Source organism: Palaemon carinicauda, chromosome 21, assembly GCF_036898095.1.
Source record: "Palaemon carinicauda isolate YSFRI2023 chromosome 21, ASM3689809v2, whole genome shotgun sequence".
Classification (NCBI taxonomy): Eukaryota; Metazoa; Arthropoda; class Malacostraca; order Decapoda; family Palaemonidae; genus Palaemon; species Palaemon carinicauda.
The window spans coordinates 122,301,057-122,324,196 of NC_090745.1; the positions used below are offsets into that span (position 1 = coordinate 122,301,057).

The window sequence follows — 23,140 nt, forward strand, 5'->3', positions numbered from 1 at the left end:
ACTTACAGCAATCTTTATTTCATAGCCAACTGTCATTCAAAAAAGTTAATATTCTTAATTTGTCCATTAAAATTTCTTCTACTATATCATTTGAAGAAGAAATTAAATAATGTTTGTAAAATTATAAATCAAGAGGAAAGTAATAGATTTGTTTAGCAAACTAAAAATACACCCAGTCAAATAAAAATCCATACTTCATTCATGAATGTACATGTTACGTTATCGAAGGATTCAAATGAAAATCAAAAGAGTAAAATATTCATTTAATGACCTATAGATCTATTGTACAAATATAGACAGTCACATTGCATCAGGGTTTATACCCCTGATGAAACAAGAGCATAAAGTTTCCTCTGTTCAAATCCTCATGATCTTACCATGGATAAAAGAGGTAGTACAGAGCACTGCCTGTGGGCAATAAATAAAACACTTATTTATTAGTATGCTTCAGACAGTGAGGACTGTAAAGAAGGACAAGTAATAAATTCTCAGTGCTTTTTTGTGTTTATCCTATGAATTCACGATTGGATCAAAGTAAGTCACTTCAGATGCATAAATCAATACTGTATTCATGTTTCCCCCAAACAGATATCACTCATTAAGTCAAATTTCATGGCTAAAGTTAAAGGTGAAAACAGCTAAATATCCAACAACTTTTTGCCATTACACTACAATGACCCCAAGTCCCTGTTAAAATGCAATTACAATAACTGCAAGTCTGATCTTGGACAGTGTTCAAAAGCAGTAGCATTCAAATGATCAGCCACCTACTACGTTCAAGCAAGAGCAGTGAACTTTATATCTGAGTAAAGGTCTTCAAGAACAAGAAAGATGCTAGTGTCGGGCAAGATTTCACCAATGCTTCCGGTGCCTTTCCTTCCATCCGCAAAATCGTAAGACGGGTGGTCGGAAGGGTGGCCGAGGACGGGAGAACATCAATGCGGAAGGTCATGCCTCGTAGGGGGGCCAGGCTTGCGGAGTAGACTGGACGCCGAATGGGTATGCCTACGGAAAGTTAATGTAAAAAAAAAAGGGGGGGGGGAGGAGAGCAACACCAGGTGAGAAAATGTAACAACCACAAACGTAAAATTAATATTAGAACAACTGTATATAAAACACGATGGTTATTACATGCAATAACTAACAGAAGGCACTCTGGAATTTCAAGCTTGCTAAAACTAGAAAAAAATACAAAAATACTAATTTAAAAAAAACTACGAGTACAGTAAGTAGTTTTCTTTAAATACACAAGATAAAATGGAGCAAGATAAAGGGACATCAAGAATTTTATTAAAAAATTCCCATTATCTATCTCCATAATGAGCTTTCCTTCAGTTGTAGAGATTGCAAAAGCAGTCAAACTTGTTTAGTCTCTTTATGTTTTGACCCTGTAGCTTACCCAAACAAACTTAATCCAGTTCAAACAAAAATGTTATGGTTATGGCAAAAAGAAACACAGGCTAAATTTAAAATATGATTAAGGAAATGTTACCTAATTCATTAATTAGAACAAATGCATTTTTGGCAATAAACATTAAAGATACCACGAAATGATGAAATATTTACTTGTCATCTTCTAATACATCTGGAGTAAAGTTTTCAACATCTAAATTCTTCATTGTATATGAGCAAGGCTTCCAGTTTAGAAATCATAGTTATTGCACTATTATAAACACCATTAAAGTTGTCAGGCTCCAGTTCTGGTTTTATCTAAAGAGATGGTCGTCAGAAAGTTACATGCTGTATATACAGACACTTTAACATCCGTATAAAACGTTCCCACAAATCTATTCAATGTCGCTGACAACGGCGTAAAAAACCTTATGTCACAACAATATCTATGAAACAAACATCAAGCTATTCTTTAAAGATTTGTAATAGTACTGTAGAAAAAATAGCTAGCCATTATATTGCACAGAGCAACAAATATACGTTTTACAAAAAAAAAAAAAAAAAAAAAAAAAAGGTTAATCCAAAATCTGCAAGGGCTACTTGCAAATTCTTTTTTGCCAATGACAAATTTGTAAACGTAATGCAATAAGTAACTACTGTATTCTGATAGATGCATCAAATGTATTTGTAATATTTACATTACAATCTTCTGTGCCTTTTAACTGGCAACAGGTGGTCTAATGAACTTCTCCCTTCTTGCTGCCTGTATTTTGCTTTTGAAGACAGAATAATCTTTCTTCATAATTTTGACATTATCGTAAAGTGGTTGTATATACAGCACTCAAGCCATCCTTGGGAAAGTTGTATACAACCTGTAAGCCTTCCTGCTAGTATAGAGTTCAACTGCCTAGAGAAAAACTTATTTCAGACATAGGGCAATGAGTACTACCCACCCGTGAATGAAAGAACTTGATTTATTATGTGGTTTTCTGTACAGCAAAAAACCGAACCGCGAAGAGAACTGGTGAATAAAAGGGTCGACTGTATTTTGCTTAATTAGTTTTTGGTGCTCAGAATGACCATTCATAAAAAAAACCGAACCGCGAAGATAGAACCAGTGAATAACAAGGGCCGACTGTATTTTCCTACATTAGTTTCGAGTCTCCAAAATGGCTATTCATAACAAAAGATAATTAAAATATGAAAAATATAAAACTTATCTGCTCTAAGAAACCAGCGATACAAGAGGAATCCATGACAGATTTGCATGATATATTGATAAATCTGCAATGTACCGAGGAATCGATAGGTGAACCAAGATATGGCAAGGATTACTGTACTGATCATATGTCCGGAGATTTTGCCTGAATGAGATTGATAAAGACCTCAGTGTGATGGTCACCATTTATTTAGGATATAACCTTCTATTTTATTTCTTGTAAGGTGACCAAGAAGGGTGCACACCAGGTCTACAAATTCACTTCTCAAAATTTAAAAAAAAATCTAAAAAAAAAAAAAAAAATTGAGGCCTACATCCACCAATAGGGTCAACCCAGTGCAGACATGTTTCCAACCTCATTAAGCAAGACTTCACCCTGTTGCAAGACAGGTACAATCTTGATTTTTATACCTTTTTCCACCTGTCTACATGATTTGTCAGGTGATAGATACATTCAAAAGTTTGGTAAACAGCAGGATGGGGCTGATGGCTGGCTATAAAGGGTTCACAGTTGTTGCCTGTTATCGGAGGGACATTGAAATCATACAGGACAATCTTTGGGCTAACCCTATGAATTATGTATTGTAACTCACTAGTCTGGTTAAATTAAATAAAAACAATGATATAACAATGTTACTAAAATATAATTGAAATTAACCCTTTTATCCCCAAAGGACGTACTGGTACATTTCACAAAACACATCCCTTTACCCCCATGGACGTACCGGTACGTCCTTGCAAAAAATTGCTATTTACAATTTTTTTTGCATATTTTTGATAATTTTTTTGAGAAACTTCAGGCATTTTCCAAGAGAATGAGACCAACCTGACCTCTCTATGATGAAAATTAAGGCTGTTAGAGCAATTTAAAAATATATACTGCAAAATGTACTTAAAAAAAAATAACCCCTGGGGGTTAAGGGTTGGAAAGTTCCAAATAACCTGGGGGTAAAAGGGTTAACTACATTCAATTCATAGTTAGTAAATTAAAAACACTGGTTTAGCATGATATGATAGTGAAAAAATACCTCATGAGGTCCATCGAAAAAATCCTTTTGTCTTTCTTCATCGACTCCAGGATTGTTGAGTGTATTCCCATGTAACACTTTATAACTGTAAGCTTATTAAGCGTCCGACAACTAGAAATGGTCTCCAGTGTCTGAAGCTTTGGGGACTTAAGAATAACCTATTGTAAACCCACCAAAAGTTTGTCAATTTCTAGTTTCAAAATCTAAGCCTTTTTCTATTTGTTAGATAACTTGAAAACATGATTAGTTCTTGGACAAGAAAGGATTGGAGTCTAGTCTTTAGAGGAACCAGATAACCTTTCTAGCACACTCAAATTGGGATGACAGCTCTTCTAAAAGTGATAAGAATGGAACGTCTTTCTGCTACTGGGATTTGCAGGGAAAAGTTCTCTGCCAGGATCTTCAAGTCAAGCTGGCAACTCTCCCAGAAAGTCTACTAGATCAGAATCCTGATGTTCTACAACCAAAACGAAAGGATTTCCTGGGTGGGAGTTTTATGGACATCAAAGCTTCAAGACAAACAGGCTGCCTTTGACAGTATTAATCATGATGTCCTTGGTTTCAAATAGCTGGGAGTGGGTGGGGCTTTCTTTAGCATCATTATTAAAAAATTTAGTAGTAGATCGTAGAGTTGTTATTACAGGGGGTCCTCGGGTTACGACGCTGATCCGTTCTTAAGACGCGGTGTAACCCGAATTTCCGTGTAAGTCGGAACACCATAAATATACGTACTGTACTGTACTGTAAAGTATTACTGTATACTGTACTATAATAAAATGTATCAAATGACATAAAAACAATATTAGAAAAAGAGAAAACAATTCCTTACCACATGAATTAAAGTAAATATCAATAAAAAAAGAAAACAATTCCTTACCACATGAATTAAAGTAAATATCAATAAAAAAAGAAAACAATTCCTTACCACATGAATTAAAGTAAATATCAATAAAAAAAAAGAAAACAATTCCTTACCACATGAATTAAAGTAAATATCAATAAAAAAAGAAAACAATTCCTTACCACATGAATTAAAGTAAATATCAATAAAAAAAAAAGAAAACAATTCCTTACCACATGAATTAAAGTAAATATCAATAAAAAAAGAAAACAATTCCTTACCACATGAATTAAAGTAAATATCAATAAAAAAAAAGAAAACAATTCCTTACCACATGAATTAAAGTAAATATCAATAAAAAAAAAAGAGAACAATTCCTTACCTTATTCCTATGGTTGGCTTGCACACTGGAAGGGATGTTGCAAGGGACGGAGAGACTGGTTTATTGTGGAGAGGAAGGTGCAGAAGATGCTGGAGAAACTGGGGCAGGTGAATCAGGATTCTCTGGAAGTGAGACAGAAGATGCTGGAGAAGCTGGGGCAGGCGAGTCTGGAGGTGAAGAGCCTACAAGAGGTGGTGGAGAAGCTGGAGAAGCAGAGGCAGCTGAGGTTGATGGCAGAGGCTCTGTAGCAATAGAGGCAGCTGAGGTTGATGGTAGAGGCTCTGTTGCAGGCAAATCTGGAGTAGTAGAGGCAGCTGATGTAGAGGGTGCAGTTCTCTCTACTTTCTTAAAATACCGCTCCAGGTTAGACTGGACAGAGAGGATCCTCTTCTCATCCAAAATCTCCTTATAACACTGCAGTAAGTCCATGACACCTCTGGAAACCCTGGTGAACCTGTCCATGTTGGGATCTTGAGCCTCGAAAGTTGCCAATGCTTGTTGTATCTCGGCAAAACCTTTTGACAAGCCCTGCCTTGTGAAAGCCTTAGGGTCTGGGGTGGGGGCTTCTTCCTCTTCCTCTATGATCTGCTTCTCCAGTTGTATCAAGTCCCCAGCAGATAACTCCTCTCCATGAGATTCTAGCAGCTCCGTAACATCATCAACCTCCATCTCCAAATCGGTTTCCTTACTCAGGGCAACAATGTTCTTGATAACATGGTCAACTGTGTCCTCAAACCCATGAAAATCATTAACAAATTGAGGACATAGCTTCCTCCAAACACCATTCATGTTTGTAACCTTCACCTCCTCCCAGGAATCAGCAATGTTCTTAATAGCATCAAGGATGTTGTAGGACTTCCAAAAGTCCTTCAGAGTCAAGTCCTTCTTCGTTTCAGTTGCCTGTAATGCCATAGCAATTGTTCTTCGGAGGTAGTAGGCCTTGAATGAAGCAATCACTCCCTGGTCCATAGGCTGTAAAAGGGCCGTGGTATTAGGTGGAAGGTAAACCACCTTCACATTAGGGTGAAAGTCTCCCAGCTGGGCAGGGTGTCCAGGGGCATTGTCCAGCAATAGCAACACCTTAAAGGGGATACCCTTTTGGGCGCAATACCGCTCCACACTAGGTACAAAATGGTTGATAAACCAGTCTTCAAACACTGCAAGTGTCACCCATGCCTTCTTATTTGCCTTCCAAATGACTGGGAGTTGACTCTTCCAAATTCCCTTGAGTGCCCTTGGATTTTCAGCCTGATAGACCAGCATGGGCTTCAGTTTGAAGTCGCCAGCAGCATTTCCCCCAAGAAGCAAAGTTAGCCTCTCCTTGCCTGCTTTATGACCAGGTGCTGACTTCTCCTCCTTTGCTATGTACGTGCGGTTAGGCATGCGCTTCCAGAATAAACCTGTCTCATCCGCATTGAACACCTGATAAGCAGAATAACCCCCCTCCCTAATTATCTCAGCCAACGCTTTAGGAAATTCACTTGCTGCTTTCTCATCCCCACTAGCAGCTTCACCTTGCACTTTAAAATTATGGTAATTGGCCCGAGCCTTAAATCGCATAAACCAACCCCTACTAGCCGAAAACTCTTCACTTTCACTTTCTCCCCCCCTTTCTTTTTTCAACGCTTCAAACAACCTTTTAGCCTTCTCTTGAATAACCATTAAGCTCACTGGAATACGCCGTTGATTTTGATCTTCCAACCAAAGCACTAATAACCTTTCCATTTCGATAATTAAACCACTACGCTGTTTCGTTATCACTGTTGCTTTCATTGGAGCAGATCCTTTTACGTGTTCAACAATGCGCTCCTTATCTTTAAGGATAGTAGCCACGGTCGAACGGCTAAGGCCAAGCGATCGGCCAATGTTCGTTGGCGTTTCACCGTTTTTAGACCGCTTAATAATGTCTAATTTCACTTCCATGGTGATGGCCTTCCTTTTCTTCGATGCACTACCATCAGAAGAATCTGCCTTGCGCTTTGGAGCCATAATGAAGGGCAAAAAGTTCAAAAAAACGATCAAACACGTGAGAGAAAGAACAGGCAATCACAACCAAAAATGGCGTATGAGTGGAACTGAGCGACGCCGTCTTCCTCGCCCACAACCACCGCAAAGCGTATTCATCCACCGCGCGCTAGAAACTAGTTCGCAATTGTTTACGTCGCTTACGACGCTAACGGTGTAAGACGGAACGACGCTTAATATTATTTTTATATTTTTATGGGGCGCGTTCGTAACGGCGAAACCGCGTAAGTCGGGACCGTCGTAACCCGAGGACCTACTTTGGTATCCCTAGAAAGTAACCTCACAGTTCTGGTACCCATTTGAGCAATTACTCAATCCTGTTTACTGCAAATCCAAAACAGGACCCAAAATAGGGAAGTAAATTAAGGTTTCTATGCCTAAGAGACTGTCCCAACCATTAAGGCACATTCTATAGCTATTTTCATAATCACAAAACACACAAAAGCCTGTTACAGCCTTGAAAACACCATCAGAAAAAGTTTTAAGTTAGTTAGTTATTCCAAAACCCAATTCAAATCCTGAGGGGCTACAAATTTCTTTTATAAAAGACTAACAATAACTATTATAAAATTCACAAAAGAGAGTATTTCAAGTAGAGTACAGTATATAATACATTAACCACCAAAAAAAAATTCTCTAATAAATCAACTTGCAAATATTGCATTTAAAGATTTTGTAGTATTAATGGTAGGCTCAAGACCAAAAATTAAACCATAATCTAAAAGAAGATTTGGTAAACAAATTGAATATACAGAAATAAAACTTGTGTAACTAAGAACGACTTGTCGTATAAAAGGCTTCAACACTAACTGAGATTAGAATTACCAGCCTCTCTTTGCATTTGAGATAACAATTTGTCGATTCTATCCTAAATGAAATCGGGGAATTGAGGTGTATGAATTATCTTGGAAGAGGAGTCTCCCAAGACTTGGAAGAAAAAACAGCATCAGAACTTACCTTGAGCAACTTATCGGGATATTTTTCCGTAAAAATTTCCCTACTAAAAACGAAATACTTCTCTATAATCGAGTCCTTCCTTTGTGTTCTCTTGACATCAGGAAGGGTGGCTTGCATAGTTTCTGGAGGGTATTGTACATTGTACACAAAGTGTTTTAAGGTAGTAGTGTTGCAACAAAACCTTCCCCAAGAAGCGTCAAAGTATCAGGTTCAAGGGCTAAAGCCCTTGCCTCAAGTTCAAGTCTCGCTAGGGGCATGTCACAGGAGCTACTCATCAGGACAACAAGCTATGCTCTACAGTAGTTCCTCTCCTGTCCAGGGACGCTCCCTGGATGCTTAAGTAACTCCATCCCCACACACACAGGAACACCTAGACGAACAAAGAAAGCTAGCTCTCATCCTTTAGTTTCAGAAAGATGAACAGATACATTATTTGCTAGTTTTTCAGTTTTTTTTTTTTTTTTATATCTTTGCACGAACGCTGCTGCACATATGTTTACCAAGGGACTCGTTTCAGGAGCTGAGGTACTAACGCATAAACTTACCCCATTAAATGAGTTAACACATAATGAGCTAGTGGCTGAGCTTGCAAGCATATAATTCATACTGACATCCAAATCATGATGCAACCAATCAGGTTTAGCCAAAACTTTCTCAGTTACATTTGCTTTAAGGGAATCATATGATATGACACACCATCCACATAAAGAGCATTTACATCAGCGTGTGGAGGGGTACTAGGAACAAGGCTACCAACTGTCTTCTGCCCAGCAATATAGTTACCTAAAAGAGCAGGTAGGATTGCTGGAATGCGAGGATTGTGAAGCAGAAGGGTCTAAAGTAAATAAAGAATCAGAGCCTCTACAAGGGAATCTCAAATCTATGATGTAATGCATATCATCAGAACCTTTCCTGAATTGAACACTACAACCACTAGACCCAACTTAAGAAGCCAAGTTGGGGTTTGGAATAGTACCAGTTTAATCAGAATTACTGCCTTCAACTGAAAACTCACTGGCCTTCTGAGATTTAACAAAAGAAGCCAAAAATGTTAAGGAGCTTTTCGTTAAGGGCCATATTGGAATTCAATGTTGATGTGCCATTATCGTCATCATCCCCACTACAATAAGTAGCTTAGTTTTCTCAGGATATCCCCCTGAACTAAAAACCCAATTACGCAATTACCCACCGAGACCTTTACATTTCTCCCAATGGTTATTCTGATTACAATACTATACACGACACGAGAAAGAAAATGCGGATCATGATTGACCTGTAACAAACTCTGCATTACGTTGTTCTCTTTACATAACGACGAAAAGGTCCCATCTCGTATGAAGAGACTTTCAGACAATAGTATCACCCATCCGAGTCCTTTGTGACTTGAATAGCAAGTAATGTTTTAACAGCCACAGTCTTTACAACAATGTTAGGTGAAATTTCTTCAAGCGAGTCACTTTAACCTCCATATCCTATATTTCAATTATTGTACTCACTGATAGAAAGAAATAAAGATATCTTAAAAGTTTCAATGGTTTTCATGGTTGTGGTGGCCTATTGGAAACGCACCTATATGGTGATCGCCAGACTGGGATTTGAGTCTGGCTCAAACTTTTTGGTTTCTTTTACGTCAGATCGCCAGACTGGGATTTGAGTCCGGCTCAAACTCTTTAGTTTCTTTTATGTCAGATCGCCAGACTGGGATTTGAGTCCCGCTCAAACTCTTTAGTTTCCTTTATGTCTGCAACCTTGCCATACTTGAGAGCAAAGGATAAGGGGTTTGGGGGAGCATATAGGTCTATCAGTTGAGTCATCAGCAACCATTGCCTGGCCCTTGCTGGTCCTACCATGGGTGGAGAGGGGGATCATATGTGTATATATATATATATATATATATATATATATATATATATATATATATATATATATATATATATATATATATATATATATATATATATATATATATATATATATATATATATATATATATATATATATATATATATATATATATATATATGGTCAGCTGCTTGGGCACTGATCATATGTATAAATATGGTCAGCCTCTAAGACATTGTCCTACTCGCTAGGGCAACGTCACTGTCCCTTGCTTCTGCTATTCATGAGTGGCCTTTAAACTTTTAAATGTAATGATCTAATGTAACAGATGGTTTAACCATTACTGTACACTCATTTCATTAGATCCTTGATCTTTGATGGAATCTATGCCAAAAATAAAATTTTCCTCATTTTTAGTGTCAATTACTCCTCTTATTACTTGACACCCTAAGATATTTAGACTCCTGTAAGTAAAACGCTTTTGCATCTAATGCAACTGCCAAAGATTGAGCATTAGTTTCTCATTCTGCATCAACCTTGCATTACCTGATTCGCTAAGTTGAAAGCCCTTTTGTTGATGAAGGATAATCATTGACTGGCCGTTAATAAATCATATTTTAGTGTTTTATAAAAACCATTCTGTAGAAAGATCTAAACTTTGGTAAGTTCAGCACCTGAAAGTAAAGACGAAACTTTCTTGTGCGAGATCGTTTCAGGACAACGATACAATTTTGGTGGGACGAGTATTAAGAAAGCAAAGATGAACCAAAGTGGCTGCACCCTGAATAGACTTTATCCAGTCTAATCCTTTAAGGGGAAGGATAAGTGAGGAGACGTTACATATTCAATCACCTTTCGGTGCTCCCAAACGACTCTGCCGCTTCATTCCACATCGCAGCGGAACTACTGTGAAATAGAAGCCTCCAACGAGCAAGGGGGTGGGAGAAAAATGTAGTAATGGGTGGGCCATCAGGACGACATGGCCATCTCACCCAAAAATAGATTTTTCCTATGTCAAAATCCCTTTTTTGGGCTCGAGCCATGTCGTCCTGATGGAAATGTACCAGAAAACTATCTATACTCAGTGAGAGGCTTTGCATAAAAGACCTTGAACCAAAATATGCTACTCGCCTGTGTGATGAAGCATAAGTATTAATTTCTACCTTAATTTTGAACCTAAATAATTCTGTATTTGCCAAGTATGATGGTCTTCTAAAGGATGTGTAACACTCCACATTAAAGGTGAGATATTAAGAACACTACAATTGTCATAAGCTCAGCGAGTAACAGGTATTGAACAAAATACTCATCTACAAGCAAAGTGCATTAAGTTCATCAAGGGTAGAAAGTAACCATAATACTATTGGAATTTAGCACTACTGAATGATGTTCTGGTATAAAAAGATAGTTGTGTGTGAGACTATGAAGGCAATGGTTCACTTGGATATTCATGGAGAATTCATTATGCATAGCACTATTCAAGTCACGCTTTGATGGCTAGGGTCTTGCTTAGAGTATCTTGCAGTGAAGCATGGTCGGCAAAGGCCAAACACTGGGGTCTCGCTTAGAGTATCTTGCAGTGAAGCATGGTCGGCAAAGGCCAAACACTGGGGTCTCGCTTAGAGTATCTTGCAGTGAAGCATGGTCGGCAAAGGCCAAACACTGGGGTCTCGCTTAGAGTATCTTGCAGTGAAGCATGGTCGGCAAAGGCCAAACACTGGGGTCTCGCTTAGAGTATCTTGCAGTGAAGCATGGTCGGCAAAGGCCAAACACTGGGGTCTCGCTTAGAGTATCTTGCAGTGAAGCATGGTCGGCAAAGGCCAAACACTGGGGTCTCGCTTAGAGTATCTTGCAGTGAAGCATGGTCGGCAAAGGCCAAACACTGGGGTCTCGCTTAGAGTATCTTGCAGTGAAGCATGGTCGGCAAAGGCCAAACACTGGGGTCTCGCTTAGAGTATCTTGCAGTGAAGCATGGTCGGCAAAGGCCAAACACTAGGGTCTCGCTTAGAGTATCTTGCAGTGAAGCATGGTCGGCAAAGGCCAAACACTAGGGTCTCGCTTAGAGTATCTTGCAGTGAAGCATGGTCGGCTAAGGCCAAATACTGGAAACAAAGTTATTGAGGAGTTGAATATCAGAGTAAAGATTTAGGGGATACAAATTTCCGATACTATTCTGCAAATCAAGAGACAAGATTAACAAGAATGGCAATGGTGCTGGGTATCAGACAATGTCTTTCAAGGAAATTGTAGCTTTCTGTGATTGCTCCCAAAGATGATGATGAGGATGATAATGGAAGCTGTTACCCTACCCCTCTCTAAACACAGATTTATCATCCAAAGAGACTAGTGGAAGTTAAGCGATGCCTTGGTTAACTCCTCACTTACTATAAGTAACAATTCTTTTGTCAGACTAGAAAACTACTCCATTTGCACTCCAATAGCATTTTAAGTTTATTGTCAGTACATCATCTGCTGGCACTTCAATGCTATATCACATTGGTTCTCACACAATTCTGTTGAATCATCAGATATACCACTGACGTCATTTTAATAAGTGCACCAATGTGACCTTACAACAGCTTCAATCAGTTTCCTTACAATAAAAACGTTTTGTATAAAACGTTTAGTACTACAAGGCAGTCTAACTTGGTGCAGCTGCATTCATCTCTTGTGATTAACCTGACAGTCATTGATAAAATATGCAGTACATACGCAAAATATGGACCGCTTCTATAGAATTATGATCTTTGCACTGATACCTGTAGCAACTATATACATCTCAATCATATCCTGTATACTATATGGATGCACTTTTTGAAAACTATATTACTTTCAAATAAACTTTCATTAGACTTATTAAAAAATTGCAGTATTCTATTCTTAGTTTTGTGGATTCCGTCAAGTTTCCACAGGCTACGCAAGGTTAGGCTAGAATTTTGGTGTTGAGCGTGATGAAATTGGAGCAGTTACTGTATTTTACTGATGGTAAGATGTCTGCAGATCTTTGCAGATAATTGTGCTAAAAATAGGGGGAGGGTTTTACAAAGCATCACAATTTTCAAACTCTTCCCGATATTCCCGATATTTTCATGCATTTCTTGCAGTTCTTGATAAGTCTGGGGATTGGATTTTCCGACATTTCCACTTTCGCAGGGTCCTCCGAGCCTCTTCAAAGGTTAGGATATTCTATAGAACCCTCTTGCAATAGGTAGCATAACTACTGCTGCTCCTTTTCCAATAATGATTTGCCACTGTTTTCCAACTTTTCAGTTTTGAATAAAATCAGCCTTCGATTGGATTATTGGAGAAAACCTCAAAATGCTTCTGCTTTCTAGTCATTAAACTTCAGGAATAGTAGAGAGACCCATGTCAGAAGGCTAATGAACCCACGTCATTATACTTTATTCTGTTGTACAGTAGTCCTACAAGTTACTCCTAAAGTGCAAAGTACCTTGTGGACATTACGATTCCCTTTTACTTTGACAATGATACAAAAAAGGTTTTGGGACCAAACTCCCTGAACTAAAAAACTCAGGAAGGTCTAGGTAGTGTGAAAAACTAACAAAAAATAAAGAGCCTTTTAAAATCAGGTCAGGGAGCTCTTCTTTCCTCAAGATACTAAGCCTTAATTTCCTGCTGCAAGATAATTTTCAGCAACTTCATTTGCAACTATCTTTTCACCAACATCCAGTTTTTATTATTTCATAATACCTCATCAATATCACAAAATCATTTTGTTGGTGACCTTAGATCTTCGTAGTGTATTAAAGAAAACACTTCTTATCGGCACGGGCCTTTCCCTTGGTCGGCCCGTAGAGGCTTGGATCTACTGTGAAAAAATAGTAGTTGCAGTCTTAAAAACAAAAGGAGAAATTCAGATGCTTACTAATTAAATACAGTACTCATATTTACAAGAAGTACTTCCCTTATGACCATGTTACTGTTGCTCCTCTCACAATAATTGCTTCAAGTCTTGCAGTCCAATACTGTAGCATAGTACTCCCTTACAATTTTTTAAATTAAAAAGGGGATGAACCAAAGGATTTCCAAATAACAACTTTGAATTTGATTGGATTTGTGAATTTGGCAAAAACAGCCCAGTGTTTGGACCACCAAGGGAATTCAAAAATAGCCCAGTGTTTGGAACACCAAGGGAACTCAAAAATAGCCCAGTGTTTGGACCACCAAGGGAATTCAAAAATAGCCCAGTGTTTGGACCACCAAGGGAATTCAAAAATAGCCCAGTGTTTGGACCACCAAGGGAATTCAAAAATAGCCCAGTGCTTGGACCACCAAGGGAATTCCGAGTTCTCATATGGAACTGCAGGAAAACCCTGCATTTATGCTTAAGTTAAACTTAAGAGAGTTTGGAGAACAAAATCGAAAGAATATAAGCGAGTGCAGCTAAGGGCAAAAGGAACGCTATAAAGACCCGTAAGTAATGTCTATAATGCACCGTGTGAATTTTTCAAATTCATTAATAATAGTCTTCTATAGTTAGCTACTTTCCATATTACTTTAGGAGTTTATCCAAAATGTATATCAAACTTCTTAAATTAAAAACCAACCTAAAAATAAGTAAAGGAAAATATCTATAAAAAATCTGTGGAACATTACAGGTAAATGTTACAAGGCATCCATAGAACCTGTAAAAATCTGCTTAGGTCAAATTTGTAATAAAAATGAAGGTTAATACTCCCTCAACATAAATGCAAAAGTGGGTTGTCTACTTCTCTCTTTGACGGTGAAAGGGAGCACCTGCATTGCTTACATTAACCTCAGCATTCCTGAATGTCCTCGGTCTATCCATTTTGGCAAGTAACTGCCTCTGGAAATACAACTAGGGAGAATGTATTCCCTTTCTCATACAGTACTAAGAAAATCAACTGTCCCTGGGAATACAACTCGGGAGAATGTCTTCCCTTTCTCATACAGTACTAAGAAAATCAACTGTCCCTGGGAATACAACTCGGGAGAATGTCTTCCCTTTCTCATACAGTGCTAATGAAAATCAACTGTCCCTGGGAATACAACTCGGGAGAATGTCTTCCCTTTCTCATACAGTGCTAATGAAAACCAACTGTCCCTGGGAATACAACTCGGGAGAATGTCTTCCCTTTCTCATACAGTGCTAATGAAAACCAACTGTCCCTGGGAATACAACTCGGGAGAATGTCTTCCCTTTCTCATACAGTACTAAGAAAACCAACTGTCCCTGGGAATACAACTCGGGAGAATGTCTTCCCTTTCTCATACAGTGCTAATGAAAACCAACTGTCCCTGGGAATACAACTCGGGAGAATGTCTTCCCTTTCTCATACAGTGCTAATGAAAACCAACTGTCCCTGGGAATACAACTCGGGAGAATGTCTTCCCTTTCTCATACAGTGCTAATGAAAACCAACTGTCCCTGGGAATACAACTCGGGAGAATGTCTTCCCTTTCTCATACAGTGCTAATGAAAACCAACTGTCCCTGGGAATACAACTCGGGAGAATGTCTTCCCTTTCTCATACAGTGCTAATGAAAACCAACTGTCCCTGGGAATACAACTCGGGAGAATGTCTTCCCTTTCTCATACAGTGCTAATGAAAACCAACTGTCCCTGGGAATACAACTCGGGAGAATGTCTTCCCTTTCTCATACAGTGCTAATGAAAACCAACTGTCCCTGGGAATACAACTCGGGAGAATGTCTTCCCTTTCTCATACAGTGCTAATGAAAACCAACTGTCCCTGGGAATACAACTCGGGAGAATGTCTTCCCTTTCTCATACAGTGCTAATGAAAACCAACTGTCCCTGGGAATACAACTCGGGAGAATGTCTTCCCTTTCTCATACAGTGCTAATGAAAACCAACTGTCCCTGGGAATACAACTCGGGAGAATGTCTTCCCTTTCTCATACAGTACTAAGAAAACCAACTGTCCCTAGGAATACAACTCGGGAGAATGTCTTCCCTTTCTCATACAGTGCTAATGAAAACCAACTGTCCCTGGGAATACAACTCGGGAGAATGTCTTCCCTTTCTCATACAGTACTAAGAAAACCCAACTATCTCTGAGAATACAACTCGGGAGAATGTCTTCCCTTTCTCATACAGTACTAAGAAAACCAACTATCTCTGAGAATACAACTCGGGAGAATGTCTTCCCTTTCTCATACAGTACTAAGAAAACCAACTATCTCTGAGAATACAACTCGGGAGAATGTCTTCCCTTTCTCATACAGTACTAAGAAAACCAACTATCTCTGAGAATACAACTCGGGAGAATGTCTTCCCTTTTTCATTCTAAGGAAGACCAGTCTTCCATTGTGAGACAGTCACCACAAATGAGTGAAGAGGCCAATAGTTACTACTCGTGTATCAAAGTTCAGTCTCTTGACCAGGCATCATCTCAAGTTTTCCGACAGGTATGTTTATAGGATGAATCCAAAAAATCCCTAGCATATCTGTAATGTGATATTCAGGGGGCTGTCAGAAATGACATCATTGTCACATTAATCTGATGTACCACAGTCATCAAAATAATCTACATAGCTTTAAGCTATTTACCACGCAGCTATACTGTAGCTCCTATAGCTTAGAGAGGTTGAGAAAGTTTTACTTTGATCCATGCCTACCCAATAGGTCAACATGGCCAAATGTTCCACGGCTAGTCATTACATCCAGATATTCAATGATCACACCTGTGTTGTACCACAGTTATTATTATCATAATCATTGTTACTAGCTAAGCAACAACCCTGGTTGGAAAATCAGGATGTTATAAGCCCAAGGGATCCAACAGGGAAAATGGCCCAATGAAGAAATAAGGAAACATGGAATAGTTTGCCTGTGTATCCTCAAGCAATAAAACTCTAACCCAAGACTGGAAGACCATGGTACAGAGACTATGGCACTACTTAAGACTAGAGAACAATGGTTTGATTGTGGAAGGTCCTTCTCCTAGAAGAGCAACTAGGAGTATTTTTTGCCTATAACCATACTTGGTTCATCTCTATATGCAACCAGTTTACTCTGCGCTTCTAAGTACTGCAGTTTTTTTTTTTAATTTTTTGACATATTCACTTGCATCCAGTTGAATTCCACCAGTCATTGTCTTCCTTCTCTGGTCTGTCCATAAAGAATTGACAAGGTACAAGGTCTCATCTATACTTATACTTCTAATGCTATGCTCTTTACATTCATCAAAATCTTGATTTGGAAAAATTCTAGGTGAATTCCAGTTGGCTTTATTTTGGAAGGAGGTTAACTAGTCCAATCCAGGTGGAGGATTTTAACCTCAAAGTCAAGAAATAAGGGAGAGAGATGAAGTACCAGTTACAGGATTATCCTTATGACAGAAACTGCAATAAAATATCCACCTTCCTTCCTCAAGTATAGGCTCCTTTCCTCATACCAATTAACTAATATCAAACCAAGGAGGACATTTGATACATTTACTATGTGCTGTACTGAGAAATTATTGTCCAGGCACAACTGTTGGAAAACATAGACCTAATTCCACAACAAACCTGACTTTTGGCCCATGGAAAATATGTTAGCAAACATGTTTTGTACTTCACAAAACAGCATTAATGACAAAAGAGATTTATTCTGAGGATGCAGAACCTGTCTCCCTATATTTCTAGTATGAAGAATTTAATGACAAAAGAGATTTATTCTGAGGACGCAGAACGTGGCCCCCTTTATTCCTAGTATGAAGAATTATTACGAAATCTATTCAGCTATAAACAATTACACGTGGTTAACAAGAATGAGAAGCTAATACCATCCTTATTTTATGTTAAAGCATAACCCTACACACTCTCGCCATTACAAATCGCCTAACAAGAACGTGAGCTTGCTATCTTATCTCCCCAGAAACACTGAATGGCAATTTTACTGTACTGCAGCAACCAGTGTCTAAAATTCAGCAATATACCATTCAATGAAATAAAATTAACTATCCTATTCATAATAAAAAACAAAACTGTGCTGACTTTGTGTCGGATGAAGAACAGTGTTAAGGAGGAAACTGGAGAAATGTGCAAATACAAGACCAGTCACAACAGCTGCTCTAATGCGAGACATAATTCCTGTATTACTTGATGACTAAAGGGGTAAAACAAGTGGTATTTGCAATCTCCTTCAAAAGAACCTTAAACATTTGTAAAATGAGAGGACTACAGTATGTTCATTATAAAAAAAAAAAAAAAGAACTCTTCATAAAGTACAAAGGCTCGACATTTAAAATTAAAGTAGCTATAAGCAGATTTTTTTTTTAGAGTAAATGTTGATTTTCAGAGGAACATAATGGTACTCGGTGAAAAACGTTGTAAATAAGAAAAGGACAATTTTCACCAGCAAATGGTAAATGTAAAGACTTCTCTTTAGTAAAATAATAGGATCTTAACCTATTAACAACTATGACAAATGGTAGTTACCAGCTTCCAATCACTATTCTTTGGCTAAAGTTCTAAGAGTTCAAGTTCAAGGAAAGTAAAAATATAAATTAAGAAAAATAATTTGGAGCAAATTCCCCAATAACATTACTTTGCTTACCTAACTCCTAGGTATTTATGAATATCATGATATACTAATACAGTATACATTTAGGTTATTCAGTTTCTAATTTCCAATTTTGTAGAGCCATCTAAGCTAAGAAAAGACCTAAACTCTTGATCTTGAAATTGAGTTTGGAAAAAGCATAGCTAGATTAGAAAATAACATCTCGACTATCAACAGCAAAATGGCAAATTATTCTTATAATAATACACCAATGTGATTAAAAAGATTGTCAAAATACAGAACTTATTACTAATAAATTTCTCAACATTTACCATGAAGTGAAGCTCTCATTATCCATTTCCTCAAAGAATGCCTTCTGCCTAGTCACTTAACCCTTTTACCCCAAAAGGACGTACTGGTACGTTTCACAAAAGCCATCCCTTTACCCCCATGGACATACCGGTACGTCATTGCAAAAAAATGCTATACAAATTTTTTTTTTCATATTTTTGATAATTTTTTGAGAAAATTCAGGCATTTTCCAAGAGAATGAGACCAACCTGACCTCTCTATGACAAAAATTAAGGCTGTTTGAGCAATTTAAAAAAATATACTGCAAAATGTTCTGGGAAAAAAATAACCCCCTGGGGGTTAAGGGTTGGAAATTTCCAAATAGCCTGGGGGTAAAAGGGTTAAAAAGGTTGTCAAAATACAGAACCTAGTACTAATAAATTTCTCAACATTTACCATGAAGTGAAGCTCTCATTATCCATTTCCTCCAAGAATGCCTTCTGCCTAGTCTCTTAAAGAGTTCAATTTATACAAATGGAATATCACTGACACAGCAGAGGCATTACCTAGTACATACGGTACAGTATAAGTTATTATTGACCCATGGTTTGTCCAGGAAGATCCTGATTTCATTTTTCCACCAAAATTTATATTTTCAAGACAATACTTTTCTACAAAAGGACCTTTGAGTTATATAAAAATAAGTGATTAATACACAAAAGATTACTTTTCTATACATGGACCTTTGAGTTATATAAAAATAATTCAGTGGCTAATACAATAAAATTACATTGCATTCAACAAGGAAGCAATAACTAGAAGGCTCTCTCAATAAGAACTTGGTTAGCAAAATACAAATTAAATATCTTTAACTCCTGGTATAAACAATACCCATATTCCAATTATCTGAGATTTGATTTCTTAAACTGAACATCCATCCATCCATATACCGAGGCACTTCCCACAATTTTGGGGGGTAGCCGACATCAACAAATGAAACAAAACAAAAAAGGGGACCTCTACTCTCTACGTTCCTACCTCTGTTTATTGAACAATCGTCTACATTGGACTTTAAAATTTTCCAAAAAGGGTCTAAAAGAGACACGTCCAGTACATAATTTGATGATTTAGAATTAAAAATGCTTGAAATGAGTATAGTCAACCTAAAAAAACCTTGCAATATAACAGGGATCTGTTAACTTAATCTGATAATAATTACTGTTGAATGTTTTAAAGTGCAATTGCATTAACAAATTTGCTAAATTTACCAAAAGTGCTTTTCATAAGCTCTTGGAATTTAAGAAATTACTCTCCTTCATTTACTACTATTTGCACATTAAAGAAACATACTGTACGTGTATATACAAGCATACAGTATATAACGTACATCCCTATCAGCATTCTTAAATATCAGTTAGTATAATAACTTTTTGAGAAAGGACTGGAAGAGCATAAAAATTTATTTCAAACATCAATATATTAACAAAGATTTTGCAAGACCTATGGCCTGAAAGGTAGAAATTGCTGATAAACGCATAAGACCTGAAAAAGACCTTTACGATATTCCGTATTATGTATTATGGTATAAAAAAGCCCCCTTCACGAAGAATCTTTCTTAACCCTTTTACCCCCAGGGTATTAGGAAATTTCCGACCCTTAACCCCCAGGGGGTTATTTTTTTCCCAGCACATTTTGCAGTATATTTTTTTTTAAATTGCTATAACAGCCTTAATTTTTGTCATAGAGAGGTCAGGTTGGTCTCATTCTCTTGGAAAATGCCTGAATTTTCTCAAAAAATTATCAAAAATATGAAAAAAAAAAATTTATAGCATTTTTTGCAAGGACATACCGGTACGTCCATGGGGGTAAAGGGATGGCTTTTGTGAAACGTACCAGTACGTCCTTTGGGGGTAAAAGGGTTATAGAGGTTAGGGCACCTGAATTCCAAATAATGCATGTATCTGCTTAGGACTTGGTCTTTGGAAATCTATCTCAATAATTCAGGAATTAATTCAGACTTGGTTTTTAACCCTTTTACCCCCAAAGGACATACTGGTACGTTTCACAAAACTCATCCCTTTACCCCCCATGGACGTACCGGTACGCCCTTGCAAAAAACTGCTATTTAAATTTTTTTTGGGCATATTCTTTATAATTTTTTGAGAAACTTCAGGCATCTTCCAAGAGAATGAGACCAACCTAACCTCTCTATGATGAAAATTAAGGCTGTTAGAGCAATTTAAATAAAAATATACTGCAAAATGTGCTTGAAAAAAAAATAGCCCCTGGGGGTTAAGGGTTGGAAAGTTCCAAATAGCCCGAGGGTAAAAGGGTTAGCATACCATCATACAAACTATTTCATAATAATGTTACTTTTTTCTTTTAGACTTTCACATTCATGCAATTGCGTGGCATGTAAGAGATGGCACCAGTGCACATCTTTTTATAAAACGATAGGTTGGCCTCAAAAAGTAGGTTGTTGACAAAAAGTAGGTTGTTGACATAAAGTAGGTTGTTGACAAAAAGTAGGTTGTCATCAAAAAGTAGGTTGTTGACAAAAAGTAGTGTAATATTCTAAAATCAAAACTAGGAAAATGTCAGGATGATCAGTAAATATTTCTCTAGGTAAAACACTAAAAATGCAAAGTATTCTAGATGGAAGAGTTTCTAGCATATTAAATAAGCTCTTTAAGCAAAGCTGTTATAAGGCTTTTAATTATCAGAGAGTTGGCTTTAAAGAGTTCAAACACAAACTCAAGTACTTGAACATTAGCACATACTATAGTCAAGTTTTTTTAGCGAGGCAGATTTGTACCGACTCGCAGGAGTGCCCTTTTAGCTCGGAAAGCTTTCCTGATCGCTGATTGGTTAGAATGATCTTGTCCAACCAATTACAGATCAGGAAATTTTTCCGAGCTATAAGGGCGCCGCTGCGAGTCGATGCAAATCTGCCTCGCTAAGAAAAATTGACTATAGATATGGTACACCTACCATATTATTCGAAAATTCAAACAAAATTTTATAAACTATCTTTTCATAGATTAAGGACTGAAAAAAATAAAAGAATCCATTATTGAGGGACATTGAATGGTTGATATCAGTTGCCAAATCAATTCTGATTTTTGCATGTATGAGGATACACAAACAAAACTGAATTTTCTTGTTCGTTCATTCGTTTCGAGGGTCAATTTGCAAGGCCTTTTTGTGGGCTTGCGAATATTTCAGCTCTAAAAAATCTGCTTTATTATGGATACACCATATTGCATTTTAATAGACATTTTTTAAAATTTTTCTTCCTTACTACTCTACCACCACTAATGATGAAACCTTGAGCCAATTCTTGGAACTAAGTCTCCTAAGTTACTATAACTAATTTCTTAGAAACTATAAAGGATCAAGTAAGAATCCACAACCAACAACTATGTAGACTTCCATTTCAGTTTTTTTTTTTTCAAACACGAACAGTAGTCATATAGTGTACAGTGTGTGTATGTCAGATCTGTGTCGGGCTTTCAAAAACACTGACAATAACCTAAATCCTTCCATTTTGTTTGATAACATCCCTTCTTTGACGATCAATTATTGTAATTAAAAATTGGGTCTATTGACAATAACCTAAATCATTCCATTTTGTGTGATAACATCCCTTCTTTGACGGTCAATTATTGTAATTAAAAATTGGGTCTATTGACAATAACCTAAATCATTCCATTTTGTGTGATAACATCCCTTCTTTGACGATCAATTATTGTAATTAAAAATTGGGTCATGCTCTCACCATTTGTTGTTCAGTCAGAACCCTATATCTTCATGTAGTTTTTATGTTCATTCAAACTGTAGAGTTCCTATCCAAGTTATTTTCATTTCTGATCATGTCCGAACGAAGCAAGCTTACCGTGACATTTCTTTACCCTGAAATAGTTGGAGCACCTATTTGCAAGGAATACTGGAAGACGGAAATTTCAAATTTCAACTATACAACTGACGGGCAATTCATCTAAGATTAGAAAAGCACCTACAGCGTAGACGTAACTCTAGAGGTAAAAAAACTTCTCATCAAAGCCTTTGGCGGAAATCACTTTCCGACTTTAATATAAAGCCATTACAAAACCTTAGGACCAGCCCTCTAAGGAAGATTTATCACAATAAAAACCACATCTGACACACATGCTGAAGGATTCATAAGAAAAAGATAAAAACTATTTTTTTCTTTTACACAAAACTGGAGGCTTCATGCAAGTGATCAGATTTTATCTTCAATGGAACCTTAATTATCCGATGAATCTGGAATGGAATTAGGAGCAATTAATGAAAACTAATCATACATCTACAGTTCGAGGCGATGTCGAACACTTAGCGTAAATGGGGCATGGAATGCTGAATAACCCAGTACTACTAAACTATTACAGTTACTATCAATAAAGTAAAAAATAAAAGAGAGGGGAAAGATGTTGGGTGTAATAGGACCAGTACTTTAACCCTTGTGCAATAATACAAAGGGAAAACTTAATAATAAAATATAGAAATCAAAGGGGACATGTGCAAATCAAGAGGATAACTACATGGCTGATTACACAAAATATATAGCTGTGCTATCATCACTGTATCAACATCAAACAAAATTACCTTAAAACCAGAAATTAAATACTGAAAATAAATCAAAATACATA

At 37.3% G+C, this 23,140-nt stretch overlaps 1 protein-coding gene across 6 annotated transcripts in view; it reads right to left on the reverse strand.

The window, feature by feature from the left end:
• Positions 1–248: 248 nt before the first annotated feature.
• Positions 249–23,140, reverse strand: part of LOC137615465 (eukaryotic translation initiation factor 4E type 2-like) — a 124,264-nt gene continuing 101,372 nt past the window's right edge. For 3 of the 6 annotated variants that reach the window (XM_068345355.1, XM_068345357.1, XM_068345358.1), the window contains one exon: positions 249–1,005. In XM_068345355.1, the coding sequence (XP_068201456.1) occupies positions 949–1,005 (57 nt within the window). In that variant the 3' untranslated portion in view covers positions 249–948. Of the gene's footprint in view, positions 1,006–22,528; positions 22,755–23,140 lie in introns of those variants that run through there. The other 3 variants (XM_068345354.1, XM_068345359.1, XM_068345356.1) reach the window with 1 other exon arrangement.